A 20,000-nucleotide genomic window follows, 5' to 3' on the forward strand; every position below is an offset into this window, starting at 1 on the left:
TTCAATTTGACTTTGTAGGTTCAAAGGCAAGGACACGGAAAGGACCAAGGAATTTAGGTGAAAGTTTGGAAGAGGGAGAATGGTTCAGGGTATACATGATGTCACCTATTGCAATGTTAGACTCTCTCGCATTTTTATTATGAAAACGGGCCATCTCGTCTTTATCGAAAGAAAGAGATTGAGTAATTCTATTGAAGAGAGTGCTGAAGTTAGAAAGTGAAACTTTTACAAAATCATCAAGGTTGTAAATAAGGCCTATATCTGAAGTAAGGAGGTCATAAGGAAGTCGCTTGTCTGAAGTAAAGATGACAAAGTGAGGCGACTCCGATATGGACCTACTGATGGCACTATTAAGGCAAGACTGAATCATAGGGACATGGTGATCCCAGGAGAAGTGAAAGTTGGAAGCGAGGTGTCGGAGAACATTGAGAATCTTTCTGTTTTAGCGTTCGACAAGGCCATTTGAACTAGGGTGGTGAGCAATGATATTATATTTTGTTATCTGAAAGGATTTGCAAATATTTGAGAGAATCTCATTGTTGAATTCGTTTCACTGTCAGAGAGAAGGCTTTTGGGAGTAGTAAAGGGGCAAATAACTTTGTCAATGAAGGTCTTTGTAATTGCTTTAGCAGTTTTGTCCAGAACAGGTTCTAAGATGCAGAATCTGGAAAAATGGCCTATACACACAAACAGGTACTGATTTCCACTAGAAGTGAGTGGTAACTTGAGAAGGTCAATCGCAACCATGTCAAAGGGCTTGCTAGAGGTTGGATATATCAAAATGGGAACTTAACTGTGAATATGACCTTTATGGGTAGCACAAGAATGACAGGCGTCTATGTAGGCATGGGTATCCTTTCTCATAGTAAGCCAAAAGTACTGAAGTCTGGCCTGTGTTAAGCATTTGCCTTTATCTGGATGTGCAGCAAGTGGAGAATCATGTAAAAGGAACAGAACTTCAGGTACTAAGTCAGAAGGAACTACGAGTTGTTGTACAAGTCTGTTTGGTTCATGCTTGTTGGAAAGTGTGGTTTCGTGGTAAAGAACGTCATCGACGAGTCTGAAGTGTTCCAACGAGGTAGAGAAGTCTGTAAGTTCTGGTGTATCTCCTGACTCGAGAGAAAATATCACACGTTTCCACACGGGTCGGGTTTTTGAGCTGCTTGAATACGCGCATGAGTAAGAGTGACTGTCTGAGGGAGGGAATTGGTAGCAGCAATATTACGAGAAAGTGCGTCAGCAACATTGTTTGGTTTATCTTGCACATAAGAGAAGGTGGTGTTGAATTCTTGAATGGTCAAGAACCAGCGAGCAAGTTTCCCGGACAGGTTCTTGCATTTAAAAAGCTGAAGAAGCGACTGGTGGTCTGTATGGACTGTGATAGGGTAACCAAGAATAATTTCTTTAAAATGTCGAAGAGCATAAATAACCGCTAAGACTTCAATTTCAGTAACAGAATAGTGGATATTGCCAATTCACGGGTGTCCTTGGGATTGCTAACGCAATCGAAGAGGTCCAAAGGACTTGTTGTGTCGTAACGACTGATTGAGAAATTCTACATAGAATTATTGATGAACCGTGGGCGTTAGCTGCTCTGCTTTCAACTTCTCTCTTGTCTCTCAGTTGTATTGATCTCTCAGTTTTCTCTTGCCAACTCTTTCGTTCGCTCTGCCTTATATAGCCAAGGTAGTAGCTACTACGTTTCCTGCACACCAACACACCCGGTAGTTTACGCAGTGATCAATCACCAGGCTCGATTACTCGCGCTGAATGAATAAATTTCGTGTTGGTAATCGTCGTCAGAGAAACGATTTGAGTATTGCGTAGCAACAAGAAGTCACGAAACACCTTATACAAAATGTGATTGATTACATGCATCATAAATAATTGTATACATACATTTCATAGATCGCATCATTACTTACATCATCATAAATTGTTATTCACGCAAGGCGGGACAAAAGTCTAACCATACTATTTTATTCACGCAAGGGCATGACATTGTGCATAAAATCGTTTGGATGCTTGTGAAGTTTGCCTTTTCTAGAATCTTTGTATTCGGAAAATTATTTTGCATTTTTTCTTTTGTTATGTTATTTGTTTTCACGAGAATCGTGTTTAAAACAAACATCTTATCCCAAAAGTAGTTATTGAGGGACTTTTTGACGAAAATATTTGTCGTATTGAATTTTGCATTCTATAACACAGCATACAGCACCATCTCTTAGTGATAACGTCGTGATGAATACCAACCTAAGCCATCTCAATAGCAATCTGCACAGATCCTAAAAACAGACACTTATATTGCTATAACGTCTTCATTTATCATGCACAGGAAATCTGCATACCTCGGTACGCTATTAATTTTCTTGTGAAAAATATCGACATTATCGATTATTTGGACAGGATCCGACTTGACTGAACTTTTCAAAATGCCAGACACTAAACACTGTTGCTATGGGTTATGACTTTGTGTCTCACATTATGAGGATAGACCGCATGTGAAAGGTATTACTGAAATCTGGTTTCCCAAACCACAGTTGGACTTTGAAAAATGTCAATGATGGATAAGAGCGTGTGGGAGTATTTTAACACTGATAATGTGAAAAAGACACATGCATATGCAGCAAACACTTCGTACAAGAATCTGGACCTACTGATGACCACCCACATCCAGTTCCTGGACTCTCAAGCCCAGAGCGTTAGTCCACCAACCAGGGCCTCCAAGAGAAATGTTTTTAGGCGGAACAAAACCCATTTGGGGCCCCTAAGACTTGCAAAATTATTTTGAAAAAAAAAAAAAATATATATATATATATATATATATATATATATATATATATATATATATAAAATATATATATAGGCTAATTAATGTGCATCAAACTTCAACACGAAGTATGTGCTCATTTATTGATCATATGAAACATATGTTAAAACATACCGGTATTCAAGTTATGTGACAATATTACAATTTTTTAACATGACTTTTAAATGTTCATAGTAAAATCTTATCAAGGAAGAAATTAGAAGAAAAAAAATTAACTACTAAATAAGCGCTTTTCTGGCTCTCCTATATGCAAAATTTCTAATAACACTATCAAAATCAACTTGTCTGGTGTCGTGGGTTTTGTTCGGTATGGACAAGCCAGGGAAAATGAGACTCACAATAACACTAAAACTAAGGTTTAATGGTTAATAGGCTCGGAGGTCACGGACGAGGCCTCGTTGGGAGAAGGTCCGGAGTGAAGGCCTCATCAAGCGTCGTGGCTGTGGGGGATGGGCCACAGGAGGCAATGAGGCGACTTGCTGGATGGAAATGGTCCCGAGGCGTCTTGCTGGAGAGAACTGGTCCCGAGGCGTCTTGCTGGAGAGAACTGGTCCCGAGGCGTCTTGCTGGGGAGAACTGGTCCCGAGGCGTCTTGCTGGGGAGAACTGGTCCCGAGGCGTCTTACTGGGGAGAACTGGTCCCGAGGCGTCTTGCTGGGGAGAACTGGTCCCGAGGCGTCTTGCTGGGGAGAACTGGTCCCGAGGCGTCTTGCTGGGGAGAACTGGTCCCGAGGCGTCTTGCTGGGGAGAACTGGTCCCGAGGCGTCTTGCTGGGGGAAAACTGGTCCCGAGGCGTCTTGCTGGAGAGAACTGGTCCCGAGGCGTCTTGCTGGAGAGAACTGGTCCCGAGGCGTCTTGCTGGGGAGAACTGGTCCCGAGGCGTCTTGCTGGGGAGAACTGGTCCCGAGGCGTCTTGCTGGGGAGAACTGGTCCCGAGGCGTCTTGCTGGAGAGAACTGGTCCCGAGGCGTCTTGCTGGGGAGAACTGGTCCCGAGGCGTCTTGCTGGGGGAAAACTGGTCCCGAGGCGTCTTGCTGGGGAGAACTGGTCCCGAGGCGTCTTGCTGGGGGAAAACTGGTCCCGAGGCGTCTTGCTGGGGAGAACTGGTCCCGAGGCGTCTTGCTGGGGGAAAACTGGTCCCGAGGCGTCTTGCTGGGGAGAACTGGTCCCGAGGCGTCTTGCTGGAGAGAACTGGTCCCGAGGCGTCTTGCTGGGGAGAACTGGTCCCGAGGCGTCTTGCTGGGGAGAACTGGTCCCGAGGCGTCTTGCTGGGGAGAACTGGTCCCGAGGCGTCTTGCTGGAGAGAACTGGTCCCGAGGCGTCTTGCTGGAGAGAACTGGTCCCGAGGCGTCTTGCTGGGGAAAACTGGTCCCGAGGTGTCTTGCTGGGGAGAACTGGTCCCGAGGCGTCTTACTGGGGAGAACTGGTCCCGAGGCGTCTTGCTGGAGAGAACTGGTCCCGAGGCGTCTTGTTGGAGAGAACTGCTGCTTGAAGAGAACTGCTGCTTGGTGTTGAGCCTGGGAGAGAAGTCGGGAGAGAACTCAGTAGAGAACTGCTCGTCTCGTTTTTTTTATTCTACTATTATTGATTGCAAGTATATACAAAAGAAAACTTGCGCAGGTCACAACTCTATACCTCCTAGGAAGTCTGAGGGACTTTTACAATAAATTACAGTACTAAGAGTGTATGTTGTCAGCCATCTCTCCGGTGCTCTTCTGCCTCCAGGTCTGATGTGTGTCTTGCCTCAGTCCATGCCCTCCGGGATCCCAGGTAAGGATGGCCAGTCGTCTTTGCTGTAAAGAAAAAAAGTCATGGTGAGCGGATATGCTTTGTGGTATATAGGTTATATACTCAGTGTATATTCATCAAGGAAAGTGAGAAAAGTATGGGGGACATTATCTAGGAGGTGACACTTCCATTAGGCGCCGAAGCCGGTATGGGTTGAGCGCGCCCAACAGCCTCCTCACTAGACCCTCCGGTGAAGTGGCGGGACCCGCTCGAAGAAATCCAGACGCTGGACAGGTAGTCAGGTAGTGGACCAGCGTATTGGCCCCCACCGCGCCGCAGTGTTGGCAGTCCTCTTGGCGTCCCGCAATCTCCCAGAAACACCGATACCCTAGTCGAAGGCGATGTAGGACCACTTCTTGCGCCCTGGAGAGGCGCATTCCCGTGGCAAACTTCTCATAGTTGGAAGTCCTCTTGTACCACAGGGCTGACGGCCTCATAGGCGCCATCAGCTTGTGCTTCTCTACCTCTCGCCGGGTCAGTGTTCTTGCAGCGATGGTCAAGATCTCTGCCCGACTCGGGAGCACACCAATACCGCCGTCCATATGGTGACTGGCCGCTGCCTTCCTTGCCTCACTGTCTGCCTCTTCGTTCCCCGGCAGGCCGATGTGTCCGGGAATCCAGTTAAGGACGACTAACCGTCCTTATCTGAAACAACAAAGATGCCATTAGTTGCACATAGTCTTGATGTATGTCATTATGGATAATTTGTATCAATGACAGACTATCAGTACTTATTACAACGTGGCTTTGGTGGGTGTTGAGGGCGTGGGTCAGTCCTAGTCCCACTGCAATTGTCTCCACTTGCATTGAGCAGCGAATGCCCAACTCCCTTACTCCCTGTCGTGTGTGACAAACGCCGCACCCGCCGTCATGCGCTCAGCATCTACTGATCCATCGGTGTAATACACCACGGAGTTTTCAGATGTGACTGCCCTCATGGTCTCCTCAGCTTTCGCCCGCAGCTGAGGCAGTGGTGCGCTACGCCTCATCGCCATGATGGAGATTTTGGCTGGTAGACTCTCCCAGGGCGGAGGTTGCATATATCCATCCACCGATACATCCCTCCTTTTTAGTAGGATGAGGTCCTGCAGGTGTAAACACTTCTCATAAAATGGCTTACAAAACTTTCCATAACACCTCACACGTAAGAAAAGTATTTGACAAAAAGAACCTTTTGGTTCTTCCTTACAGTGAGAAATTAATTGGTCTGCCTAATATTCTCAAACAATTCAACATCAACTTGGTTTTCAAAAATAATACTATAAAAAGTAAGCTCATTAAAAATTCACCTGAAACAAACGAGGGTTGTGTTTACTCTATTCCATGCCTTAAATGTAATTTTTTTTATATCGGCCAAACTGGTAAAGACTTAAAAACTAGGATAAATCAGCACAAATATAGTGTAAGGAGTGGGCAAAGTTCCAGTGGCCTTTTTGTCCATGTAAGAGACCACAATCATCCTATTGACTGGGATAATTCGAATGTAATAATTTCTTGTAGATCCTTATTAGAAAGAAACATCATCGAATCCAGTCATATTAAACAAACCTTTGACCATAATATAAATTTAAGTTTAGGATTATTTAAACTTGATGATTTTGTTATTGATAAAATTGTAAGAACTTCTCCAAGTGCTACTAAGCGGGGGTGACGTAACGTCATGGACCAAACGTCCGTATATGTAAACATCGGCTCTACCTGATTGTGAAGCATCTTGTGTGTACTTCCCATGTTCCTAGCTTGTCTTTTCTGTATTCCCTTGATGATGTCTTAAATAGACGAAAACGTTCGGACTACGTTTCTTATTTACCAGTGGTTTTTTCTGCAAATCATATACACGTGACATTTGTGAAATACTGCATTACTTTATGTATATATATCCACCTTTGTCTCTGTAACTGTGTATTCCTTGATAATGTCTTAAATAGACGAAAACGTTCGGACTAAGCTTCTTATTTCCCAGTGGTTTTTTCTGCATATATATATATATATATATATATATATATATATATATATGTATATATATATATATATATATACATATATATATATATATATAAACTACTTCAGTGACCTGACAGGTAGTCATGATATATCTAAAAAATCTAATTTTAATGTTACCAAAACTTATATAGCATACCCCAAGTGATCTAAGTAAACATTAAGAACTGTTGTTTTTATAGATATCACAAAATACAACAAAAACTATGTATAAACTACCATACACTCTATTACATCTATTATAATATATTCATTTCCAGGTTCGGCGTTCCCTCAATGGAAACTGCTGTTAAATCCTGCCATGTGAAAATGTGCGAAATTACTCGGTTCCACCAAATAGGAAAAACCTGAATGAGTAGCAAATTCGTGGATCCATAGCTTCAGGAGTGTGTGCGAAGGTGGGAGGACTGTCTTTGGCCATGGGTAGAATGAGAATACATTTTATTTGCGTATTATTTCTCAAAGCATCGGTGGTGGGAACATCATATGAGTGAACAAGATCTTCGTTTGTCTTCATGTGATTTATCGGGATTGAGCTTAGTGGAGGCATCAAAACAGGATCGATGTATTCCGTTCGTTGCTAGGATCCGGTATAAAAAAAAAGTGAATTTCGTGGATCAATAAATGACAGGAAAGGAGGGTAGAAAGCGTTTCTAATATACTTCGAGTCAGAGACGAAGGAATAGGGAATATGAATAATGTGTAAATGTGGTGAAAATAGAGAAAGGGTTTGGTGATAAGGGCTGATCAAGTTAAGGAGAGAGGGTTCTGGATTCGTCTACAAAAGATCATAGTTCAGCGCATGGGCAGGAGTCGTCTGTGTTGATTTGAACGACAGAAATAAGAGGATAAGTGAAAGAGATATTTTTGTCAGATTATATAATTTTATTTACATACAGTATTCATTCATTTGTTTATTTTTACTTATTCATTAATCTTATATTTCTACATACATACATACATACATATACCAAAGGCTTTTTTCCCACTTATAAGGGAGGTAGTTAGAAAACAAAGGCATAAAAACCACTCACACCCATTCCATCCCAATCACACTCCACCATCTTCCCTCCCTCTTATCTTGGCATCTCCTGGATGACGGGTCATTCCTGCATCTCATCCACTGCCCTGGGTCAGAAGCAATGTCACAAGACACAGCACATCCACAGCATGGCCGCTTCATTAAATCGGTTCCTCCCCTCTCCATCCCTCCATGCAGAAATGGAGATGGGTAGAAATCCCTTCGGGCTACGTCAATTTATTTTTCACACATACTCCCTCACCCCCCATTCCACATCATGCATCACAGCATCATCCATATACAACCATTCTCCATTTACCAGTCTTCTGTCCTCTCCCGTCCTTCCACAACAGACATTCCCCTCTTTCTCAATACCCCTTTTACCCCATCCATCCATCTCATCCTAGGTCGACCCCTCATGTTCACTCCTTCCACCTCTTTTACCAGTCTTTCTTCACTCATTCTTTCCATGTGTCCAAACCATTCCAATATTCTTTAATTAACCCTATCTCCCAAATCCATTTCCACCACTGTTCTCCTCATTTCTCACTCTATCCAGCCTAGTAACCCCTATCAAACTTCTCAGACATCTCATCTTAAACATTTAAACTCCTCTCTTATGTTCCATCTTTCTGCCCCATACACTGCTGTCGGCACAATTACTCCTTCAAGCAATCTCCTCTTAGCATCCATTCACAAATGTCTATTTCTCATTACACTTTTTAATCCCCCAAGGTTTTTACTTGCTCCTCTCAATAACATTCTACCTCCACCTCCACTCCTCCCTTTCCCACCCAAGTATCTAAAACTATCCACTTCCTCCAAACTCTCTCCTTTAATACTCCCAGTCTGTTGCCACTTTCTCCCATTGTACATCTCATCACCTTACTTTGACCCACATTTATCTTCAAATTCCTTCTTTTGCACATCTTCCCAAACTCTGTCACTAATTTCCTTAATCCCTCATCTTATTGTGTGACAGTGTCATCAGCAAACAACAACTGGCTTATCTCCCACTTACCACCCCATCTATGTATAAATTGAGTGCCAAAGCAACATAACACATCCCTGATGAAGTTCCACCTTTACCTCAAACCAGTCTCTCCATTTCTAATCCTAACACAAGCTCTACTACTCTCATAAAAACTCTTGACTGTTCTTAAAAGCTTTCCTCCTATCCCATATATCTGCAATACCTCCCACAGTGCCTTCCTGTCTATCCTGTCATAAACCTTTTCCAAATCCATAAAAGCCCAAAAAACATCTTTACCTTTTCCTAAAGCTTTCTCATGTCTTACCACAGAAATCTGATCAGGACTCTATGAAACATATTTTTGTACCACAGCACCTATAAATACAAGTAAAACAAGTTTACATATTTTATTTTTTCCTATTGCGATTCCATTTGGATAAAGGTCGACCTAATTTGTCATAAAATCTTATGTGTAGTAATCCAGGGATATGTGTATACTGCTACCAACCGAAGAGTAGCTTTTATTCATTGGAAAAAGAAAACAGAAAGTGGAAGAAAATATATTTATTAGCAATTGACAAACATGATTTTATTCTTGACAACTGACAAAACATTCACATATAAATGTTCCAAAACATTTATGTTGTTCCACATTTGGCAAAAATATTGCTGATGGCCCCCAAAATCCTGCTGGTGGCCTTGCTGCGGGCATTGCCCTCCAGATACGAAAATGTCTGATGTATTTTATCATATGGAATAAGGCCAAAGAGTTTATGTACACTCTCTTTTGTTGACCAAGAAATGGGCATAAACTAAAAGAAAATAAATAAAAATAATAATAAATTTTTATTTGTCATCTGGAAAACTGTAATCCAATGACATTAAACCTTGCGTGAAGGCCAGAACCGACTATTTAACTTAAAACGTCCTTGTTCAACTGATGGCAAGTGAACTGACAATATTTCTAACGGTATGGATGAGGGCCTGATGCTGCTGTGGGTTGCTCAGGATTGTGGAGTGCAGACGGACCATGTATTCATCTATCGATTCTTCTGTTGGTGTCTGATTTGAACCTGCCGAGAATAAACAATGAAAATTACCATAGCTTATTTCCACACTGAGGACATAAAACACCTCATACCACAGTGCCCATTAACAATCCCTAGATAACAACACATCTTCCATGAGTGACTCGTAGACCTGCCTGGAGGCCAATGTCATTTATCTGAAGGCTACAGGTCTTCTGGAAGAGGAACCAGGGGCAATAGATTGATCTCTTGCATGAGACCTACAGCCCCAAGAACACTGCCCACATGGCCACATGTTTAGTCCATAAGTCTTTCAGTGAAGAGACTGTTGTTCTCTGGAGTAAGTGAAGGACAGGGTAGTATCAAATGCTTCACCATGGCCAGAAGATTAACCATAACTCATTCTTTCTTTCCTTCAACTGCCCTTACTTACTTGTTCATACTATCTCACCAACTACCAGTCCTTACTCCCATCTATATTTTTTCCTTCAACTAATTAATCAACATCTTTCTGTATTGGTTATAACCTATGCAATGGGTGGGAGGAAGGGATTGGACCTTCATCCACAAAGAACTATGATAATCAGGAAACAAATGGGTCAAGGATTTGTGTGAGATAGCCTTGGCTGGCTATCTCTCTTATAAAAGGGAAGAAGCATTTTGGTGTATAGAATTCATCAGAACACCTACCAGGGAGGGGGAGTGACATAAATGCTTTGACTAGAGTCTTCCTGAGGGCCCCAATGTGTTGCTGCAGAGCAGTGTTGTTGCTTTGTTGCTGGTTTGTTTCTGCTTCCAGACGCTCTATGGACAGCCTGCCAGAAATGTATGAAAAGATTAAAACACTTCTTTCTTGAATCTGTAATTATGTGCACTTTATGGATTTTAAGATCTGGAAAGGAAATTTATCATGGCTTCATAAAGGCCTGTCTGTTTGTTTACTGAAAGAAGTCACCTGGTGTGTGCACATACACATACATGCACATACTTGATGCTGAGAGATACAAAGATGGGTCACCATGAGCATAGTTCCCTTCCCATATAATACAACTAGGTAAATAAATACAACTAGGTAAATAAATACACTTAGGTAAATAAATACAGTTAGGTAAATAAATACACTTCAGGCTAAACATCTAAAGGATCTGAAGAAATACAATTTTCCTTACAGATGTAACTTGAAATAGCTTAAAAGGTGATATAGCCCAAACTAGAACAAAACATGAATTCAAATCTAAGCATGATAGTTGGAAAATAAGGATATAGCCCAACTCCATACATGAATTTGAAGCTAGGTATGATAAGTTAGAGAGTAGATGGAATCCCACAAATGTTACTTCTTTCTTGTATACATTGAGTCCTCCTTATACAGTAATTCTGTATCCGGTAAATTCAGTTACGGTATTTGGTAATAACTACCCTCGATTCTATTTACGGTAAGAAAAATTCACAGATATGGTATCCGCTAGATATTTTGAAGAGGAAAGAGCAGGGAGAAGGTACGTCTGCCATATCCTATTATTACATGTTATAATGGGTCCGGTATACGGTAATTTCATTTGCGGTAAGGTTTTCAAGAACGCATATGTACCGTATAACGAGGACTTACTGTACTACAATTAGGTAAATACTGAAGCAAGAGTGGAGACTTGGTGGATTGGGTGGTTCTCTGAGTGTTGAGATAATTTGGGTATATGGAAAGAATGATGACTGTGGAAACCAGAGGTGGATGAGAGAAATTTGAGGGGAAGACCAAAAATGAGGTGGATGGACAGGGTAAAAAGGACACTGGATGCAAGAAGAATGTCTGCCTAGTAGGGAAGGTAGAGGGCAAAACACTGTGTGAATGATGAGCGGCTGTAAATGGATGAAAAGGTTATACAACCCAAAAGGATTTTTTCCTATCTGCTCTGTATATTTTTGAGCAGATGGTGAGGAAGGACAATGCTCCATACAGATGACTTTATAGTGTGGAATTTAATGAACCATACCCTTGGTCCCACTCACATGTGCCAGGGTTCGAAATGTTGTCACCTTGATTTTCATCGCATGTTGCAACTCTTTAACTCCCTTGGCCAGCAAGCATCTTTTAGATCTTTTTACCAGCTATATAAAGCCAAAAAAATGTAAGCAAGTGCAAAATCCAAGTCACTCAGCTAAAAGCATTACAATCCTCTTGACAACCTTACTTACTTGATGCTCTCTATGTGTTTTTGCATTATGGCATTCCTTTCCTCATACTCTGTATTGGAGCGCCTCAACTGCCGCAGTTCTGCCTCTCGAGCTGAAAGATCATATCTTGATGGTCCAGAGACAACATTCATGCATATATATATATATATATATATATATATATATACCAAGGGTGTTTTACCCCTTACAAGGGAGGTAGCTGAAGTCATAAATCCACTCCCACCCATTTCATCCCCAACCACTCCACTCCCATTCACCACCCCTCCCTCCCTCTTTTCTTGGTTCCTCCTGGATGATGGGTCATCCATGCATCTCACCCACTGCCCTGGGTCAGAAGCAATGCAGCAAGACACAGCACATCCACAGCAAGGCTGCTTCATTTCACAGGCAACCCCCCATCCATCCCCTCATGCAGAAAAAGGGAAGAAGAGGAGAAATCCCTTTGGGCTGCATCAAAATATCATTCACACATACAGAAGGCCTTCAATTAACACGGATTCAATCACACACGGATTTTATTTCAAAACCATCTCAAATGTAGAGAACCGTTTTAAAATTCGCGCCGCGTTGGGCATGCATACGCACACGCGCAGACTACAATATATTTACATTGTTTTGTATATTACATAGGATACATAATAAATATTATATTTGTACAATTGCATTTGCATTATTTTTTTTTTTAAATTAATTTGTATGATGTTATAAATGAACTTCTACGGGGGATATTAGCTGTGAGGAAGTGTTCTGAAGCTTAGGTCTACATTACCATCCTGCAAGCTGCAAAAACTACCTGGGGTACAGTATATACCGGTATTGGTAAATTTTAGTTTCGACCATGGGCACAATATAGCAATAGAAAATTAATGATTAATTTTGTAAATTATAATGTATCAACGTAATATGATTTTGTGAGCGGAAATAAAAAAACAAAAAAGGTGCTAAAACAGATTTCGTAAGTAACAAAGTCGTGTCGGACGAATGGTACACCATGTTTGTTATGATAGATGCCGACGTCGAAGAAATGAAAGGATGATAAATTTGTCTAACCTAAACTAAACTAACCTAACCTGTGTTTTATAAATCATTACCTGCAAATTAAATGTCATCCGGCTCGTCCTCGTTGTTGTCATCGTGAGAGACATTGGCGGGCTTTTCAACCACTCTCTCAGCTTGCAGGGTATACAAAGTTCTTGCAGCTTGAAGGAATGCATGTATCTCCACCCCATAACATTCCTTCAAGTAAATGTACCTGGCGAGGTACTGTCGGAAGTACCGAGGCCGTCAATTGACAGACGACAAGATGGCGTCCCGATCCTATGCAACCGACTTCGTTCATTAGCATATTTGCTTGTAGCAAGGTATTTTTCATTTTCATTTCCACCCACAAAATTGCATATTATGTTGATACATTTTAATTTACAAAATTAATAATTAATTTTCTATTGCTATATTGCGCCCATGGTCGAAACAAAAAAAAATACCCCGGTATTTAATATGGAATGTCAGCACATGCGGATTTGGTCATACATGGTAATTTCAGGAACCTAACCACCACGTTATTTGAGGGCTTTCTGTACTCCCTCACCACCCCCACCCACTTCCTTACATGTATCACAGCATCATCCATACACAACCATTCTCCACTCACCCCAATCCCTTCCTTCCTCAAAGACATTCCCCTCTTTTCCAATCCCCCTTTCACCCCATCCATCCTTCTCATCCTTGGTCACCCCTCATGTTCACTCCATCCACCTCTGCATGAAATTAAAAGTGAATTGTGGTTGAAAAGAAGTTAATCTGTTCACTGGGAACCATTCAGTGTATGTATATATATATATATGAAATAAATAATATTAATAAATCAAAATGCTACACTTACCTTTATTATGATTAAGGAACTCCTCGGTGAAAATGGGTATTTCAAGGGCTGAATATAAACTGCTGGGGACCTGTAAATAAACAAAACAGTAGCAATAAACATTTCTTCTTCCAGCAGCTGGTTTTCCTGCCCTTTCTCCCCTCCACAACTGCGATGATATACACAGTTCCCACAGGGAAAGACAGCTGAGCATCACTTCCCAATACAGTCTTTGCTAGAACAAATAATTTAAAAATTTTAGGCAGGTGCCATTTTCACTGCTGCTTTCCAACCAAACTCAGGACAGAAATCATTTCAGGAATGGTCTCCAACCTAGTTTGCCTGTAACCACATGTATGTACATACATATACCAAAGGCTTTCCCCTTACAAGGGAGGTAGCTAAAAAACAAAGGCATAAAAACCATTTCCACCCATTCTATCCCTAATACACTCCACTCCACCCTCTACCCCACCTCTTATCTTGGCACCTCCTGGATGGCGGGTCATCCCTGTATCCTGTCCACTGCCCTGGGTCAGAAGCTGTGTTGCAAGACACAGCACATCCACAGCAAGGCCTCTTCATTAAATCGGCGACCCCTCCTCTGTCCCCTCATGCAGAAAAGGAGAAGACGGGGAGAAATCCCCTCGGGCTGCGTCAAATTTTTCTCACACATACTACCTCACTCCCCATCCCCCCCACATGTAATCAACATATATACCAAAGAACCTTTTTCCCCTTGCTTGGGGAGTGGCAAAGTTGAACCACACATCTGAGTTCCCCTGAACTGGCCAAAGTAAAATAGGTTCCCGGCTCAGATCCTTAAATCCCTCACCTCAGGTAGTGACTCCTCCTTTACGGATTGTCCTTCATCCTCCTTGCGGGCCTTCTTATTGGGCCGACTCTCCTCTTTCTTCTGCTTCTGTACAAACTTTTTGTAGGCATCAGTCTTGCGGTATTCTCCCATCTCTCGCTGGTACCTGGTCAAAATAGCTCTTATTATAGTTGCAGACTTACGTACATTTAATCATATGGATCTTGGATTCCAATTCAAAAAAGAACTGTACAGTACTTTCACATTTTCCTAATAAGATTTGGATACTGTTTAGTTGCAATGTAATTGAGGAAATTCTACTCAATCTACGAATAAACTGAGGAATCTTGCCTATAGCTACAATCACATATATGTCTGAGACTTCAAGAACCATATTTAGTATTGGAGTTTCTCCTATCTGCCCACCTACAATTATGAGTTATACACTAACCATCCCACCCTGGCAAAATGCCAACCATTTCCCGGAGTTACTTTATCTGGGGTCAGTGTAGGTTATTCTAAGTCCATTTTATAATCAACATACAATGTGGACTAAGACCCATTTTTCAAAACCCATCATCCTAAAGCAGGCCCCACACATTCAATATTATTGCACAATATTACGTACTACACTAAATAATTGACTGTTTAGGGACGGTTTTCAATAGTTGGGACAGGAGATAGTGATCTTTGGAACCTCTTGGTCACAACCCAAATGGCAGATAATGTCAGCAAAGCAGTTAATACTACTATAAGAGATGGAATATTGAACAATAATATTGATCATATAGGGCCTGCTTTAGTCTCTGGACTAGGCCTATAATCTCTATCAACTTTAACTGTATTTTATCTTTTCATACATATACCAAGAGCCCCCTCTCCCTCACAAGGGAGGTAGCCAAAGTTAAGAGGCCTAATTCCACTCCAACCCAATCCACCCCCTACTTTTCCCAAATGGAAAACAGACAAGTGGCCACTGCTCCTCCCCTCGTACTTTTTTCTGCCTGATATAGAAACACTGCCACACCAATACAACACAGACAAGACCCCAAAGTTTACTTCAGGAGAGATCTGTGGGAAGGCCTAAGGACCACTGCCAGCTGCTGAAACTGCAGGTTTTCCACTCCGTAAAACTCCCACCTATCCGATACACATTTGTTACCCCCTCCAATTTTGCAGGAGAGAGGAGAGGAGAGGAGAGGAGAGAAACAGAGAAACAAAAATGTGAGAGAGAGAGAAAGAGAGGGGGAATTGTAAGTTTTGCAATCTAAAATGCATTTCTAAATCTGCAATATCCAAACCATTGGTAAGACTCTAAATGCTGTTATACCTTTCTTTGTCGGCTTCAGCTGCATCAAGGAACTTCTGTTTCTCTTCTGGATCAAGAGATGCCCATTTATTTGCCACCATTTTGGTGATTTCATGAAATGTCGCACGGGAATTGGTCTGTCGGATTAGTTCTCGCTGCTCACTCATGAACAGCATGTAGCCTGCAAAAAATACAAATCACACTATATATTCGTTATCATTGTCGACATCTCCCTTCTCTTCTCCCACCATTAATGATCAGCCTGACATATAAACCTGAAACCGCCAGCCCCCAGCCCTTTCTCCACTCTAATTACATCTACACTGATCTGTATTATGTTACACATTATCCCTCACATATATCAGTACTCAAGTACAAACTTTATACGTACACAAGAATGTACAATTGCGCACTATGGTCAAAGAAAAAGATTTTGTTAGCACTGAGTTAATGGAGTGAATGAAGTACTTTGCACCGAGCAAGAGGAGAACATCTTTTACATTATCAACATTTATAGCGTTATTTTGTTAACAATGACTTTCCTAGGTCATGGTGATGGGTACTGGTACCAGTATTAGGTGGTCCTACAAATGGACAGCAGAGCTGCCCTTTTTCAAAACCTCACTTTAGTTACGAGGTGCAGCCCTGAGGGAACGACACTCAGTCTCCAGACTATTAACTTTAAATTGTATTTCTTACACTTTTTCGCACATGGGGAGCTGACAGCCAGTGACTGCTCCCCTTCCCTTACCAATTTCAGCTGGTGAAATGTAAACAGTTCTCAGAGATATCAGTGGGAAGGCCTGAGGACACTTATTGGGCTGTAGGTTTTCCACTTAGTGAAACTCGAGACAACAATGAATTGAACTAATATATTCGTGTACATGAGGGTTCCAAACAGTTCCTACATTCATAGCATCAATCAAAAAGCACACACTCACCTGAGAGAGGCCCTTTTGGAGCATTTGTATCCTTTGGCATGACTCTTCGTTTCCTTCCCTTGGGCCAACCTTTCTTCTTTGGGGATGTATCACTACTGCCGCTGCTACCATCAATACCTGTGGTCATTTCGCACCTATGCAATGGATGAAAAGTTAATAATACTATCTGTGAGAAATTAAAAAATATTCTATTTTTGCAAATAATCAAAGCATGAACAATCAATATAAGCCATAGCAAAGAAGCCATCATGCGCAACAAACATTAAAGTGGCCTAAAAGTCACCTAGGGATTTGAAAAAGTTAATCTATTTCATATTTTTTCACGTATTCATGTTTTACTCTGGATTTTTTCTTTCTAACTCTAAAAACTCATATTTGAGAACTTGATATCTATAACAGCACTGCAGAGGAAACTTTTTAATAATTTAATAATTTCTAGATATTCTGATAACTGGTTTGTATGTTCTTCAGAATTGTTAGCCCTAAATGTTTTCAGTCAAATAGTCCACTACCCCCAGTTTTCATTGCAGCCACATCCCAGAGTGAAGAGATTCAATTTTGCATTGCTGTTTGGAGGGGGTAAGTGTAAGGCAATGTGTTTTGAGGTGCTCTGGGTTTTCTGGGTGGTGGGTGCATGGTGCATTTGGGGTAATCAGAGTCTGTTGCCTGGTTGATGTTATGTTGATACTGTGGGGTGGTGACCTGATTATAAGCCAAATGGATTTCATTTTTTCTTTGAGTTTTAATTGGAAGTAGTCAAGGGTCACAAATGGTTTCCTGTCTGTATAGTGGGCAATTACAGCGAAATGCCTTCGGAAGTAGCTCGTTGCTTGTAGTACATTGTAAAACATTTGCTAAAATTGAATATGTTGGGAGTTGGTCTAAAACTGATTCCTCTCTGATTGTGGTAAAGTGTATTCAGGTCTCCATCCAGCATGCGATTAATGTTTAATCTATTTCTATTCTCACTTATTCTATTGTGATTATTTCTACTGTAGTGTCTGAATTACTTTTTTTTTTTTAAAGAATACTTAAATAGTCAACAATCCAGAGAGTATAATTGATCAATATTTTTGTGGGAATTTGGTGCTTTAACTGATCAACATTTTTGTGGGGATTTGGTGCTTTAATCTAATGTTCTGCAAACTATCGTGGAACATACCCAAGCTCGCCTTTGTGAAGCAGAAAATGAGAGGCATTTGTGTGCCATTATTTTTCATATATAACCTAAACATATTTCTCATTTTTCTGTACATATGTTGGAAAGCAAGTATCACGAAAGACATAGTTATCAAATTTTTACATCCCTGGGTGACTTTTGGGCTAGTGTAGATACTCAGACAAAAGGAAAACTTAAAACAATTCATTCTTGGGACAAAACACAACAAAGCACTCACTTTGAACAATGGGATGAAACACTGGTTACAGATCTTGAACACGGACTACCCACCAAACATGTCTGAGAAGTTCTCTAACTGTATGCAGTTTACTTTGCACTTAATAATGCTGATACAAATACTGATAATTGCAAGTATGGGCAGAATTGATGCACTCCAGAAAACTTATATACTGTTGCTCCCAGGGTAGAGCTAATGAACCAAGTGTAGCTCTTTTCTTGATAATACGGAGAATGGTGCTGTATTCCTCCCCAGAAAGATTAATGAACATGCCAAGGACCATTGTCAGCCACTTGGAGCAGTTATTATTACTATTATTACATAAACACCCCTGGGTGGAGGTGAGTGTATTGATGGATATTAGGAAGATGATCCTTTCTGATATCCATCCCAAAGGACCACCTCATATAGATAACCTTCAACGGTCTTATACACAGGTTAATAGCTAAACATGAAAATGTAATCTATAAAATATTTCAGGGATGAAGCATCTTGTAATATGAAGAGGTTTGGAAGTAGTTGGTGTACTTATATATAAATAGATAATATCTATAGAGCACAAGAACTGCCATATCTTATCTAGCACATCATTTAAGTACCAGTACCAAGTGCAAAGTAAGCTAAATATATAATTAACCCCTTCAGCACTGAGGAATGCTCTGGGTAATATCTAATAAACTTTACTCAGCTGAGGGGCAGTCCTAGACAGGGGAAAGTTACAAGCAATCACATTCCACTTTCATCTAAGGACTGCCTTTCAGTTTGATTGAACTGCATGGAACCATCCAGAAAAAAAATTCTCAAACATATACCATGGTTTTTGAAAGGGTTTAACACATCCTCACAACTTGTCTTACCTGTTCTCTGCCCACCTTCTCCTCCCTCACCCACACATGGCAAGCTACAACAGCGTCTGAATCTTGTTTCTCCTCACCTCCATTATAAGTTGAAAGATGCGTGTGTGAACCTTTCAAGATGCCTTAAAACTGCTCCTCATTTTCTTTGTAGGTTTTGTACAGATCGCAATCTGCACAAAACCTAAGAAAACAAGAATATTACATACAACATCATGTGTACCATGCAGTCTTAACCTATTTTCTTTAATTTAACCCTTTCAACATCCAGGCATACTTAATCAATTTACTTCTATTACCACATAATTTTACTCCACTGAGGTCGAAACCCCAGACAGAATAAAACAGTCATTTGTAATCAAGTATTTAATCTAAAGTATGCAACTACATTGAACTGATTAAGGCTACTTTCTTTAATTCTGAAACTCCAAAGACAGTAAAATATAATTATATAAAGCGAGCCCTACAAGCAAAAGCAATAAAGTAAATTAATATGGATGCATGAAACAATGAAATATAAAATCAAGTGAAGTAAACACAGATGAACTAAATATATCATAACTCTATAGAGCTAATCAAGACAGCCATATAAGGATACAATGGAATCTTTTGTGTAAATTTTGCAATTGAAATGGTTCATAGTGTATTTATCAAATACTATGTATGGGAGCTCCTCAACCCAGGCAGTGGAGGGTCAGTCCAACATACCCGTACATACTCAGACACACACACACACGCACACACACATTACACTTCTTGAAATAAATACTGGAGGAATGCCAGTAGTTGCCCCACCATGAATTTGTTATCTCCATTCAATCCTATTCCCCTCGTTACACCAGTCCTTCCATATATGCAGGAGATGCATTCCAGAGAAATGTTACATAAAATGTATTTGCAACAAGTGAATACTTGATTAAATGGGAAAACGGGGCTGTGTTCTAGGGTACACAAAAAATAATTCAAATGCAATTCAGTCAATATGCTCCAGC

At 40.9% G+C, this 20,000-nt stretch overlaps 1 protein-coding gene across 6 annotated transcripts in view; it reads right to left on the reverse strand.

Moving 5' to 3' along the window:
- Nucleotides 1–9,166: 9,166 nt before the first annotated feature.
- Nucleotides 9,167–20,000, reverse strand: part of LOC143035303 (high mobility group protein 20A-like) — a 14,922-nt gene continuing 4,088 nt past the window's right edge. For 2 of the 6 annotated variants that reach the window (XM_076202201.1, XM_076202199.1), the window contains exons 2-9: nt 19,089–19,192; nt 16,758–16,891; nt 15,838–15,997; nt 14,529–14,673; nt 13,715–13,784; nt 11,833–11,923; nt 10,330–10,454; nt 9,167–9,684 (exon numbers count right to left, since the gene is read on the reverse strand). In XM_076202201.1, coding sequence (XP_076058316.1) covers nt 9,545–9,684; nt 10,330–10,454; nt 11,833–11,923; nt 13,715–13,784; nt 14,529–14,673; nt 15,838–15,997; nt 16,758–16,884 — 858 coding nt within the window. In that variant the 5' untranslated portion in view covers nt 16,885–16,891; nt 19,089–19,192 and the 3' untranslated portion in view covers nt 9,167–9,544. Of the gene's footprint in view, nt 9,685–10,329; nt 10,455–11,832; nt 11,924–13,714; nt 13,785–14,528; nt 14,674–15,837; nt 15,998–16,757; nt 16,892–19,011; nt 19,193–20,000 lie in introns of all 6 variants that reach the window. The other 4 variants (XM_076202200.1, XM_076202198.1, XM_076202197.1 and 1 more) reach the window with 2 other exon arrangements.

The sequence above is a fragment of the Oratosquilla oratoria genome, chromosome 18 (assembly GCF_046742065.1).
Source record: "Oratosquilla oratoria isolate Oo_2021 chromosome 18, ASM4674206v1, whole genome shotgun sequence".
NCBI lineage: Eukaryota > Metazoa > Arthropoda > Malacostraca > Stomatopoda > Squillidae > Oratosquilla > Oratosquilla oratoria.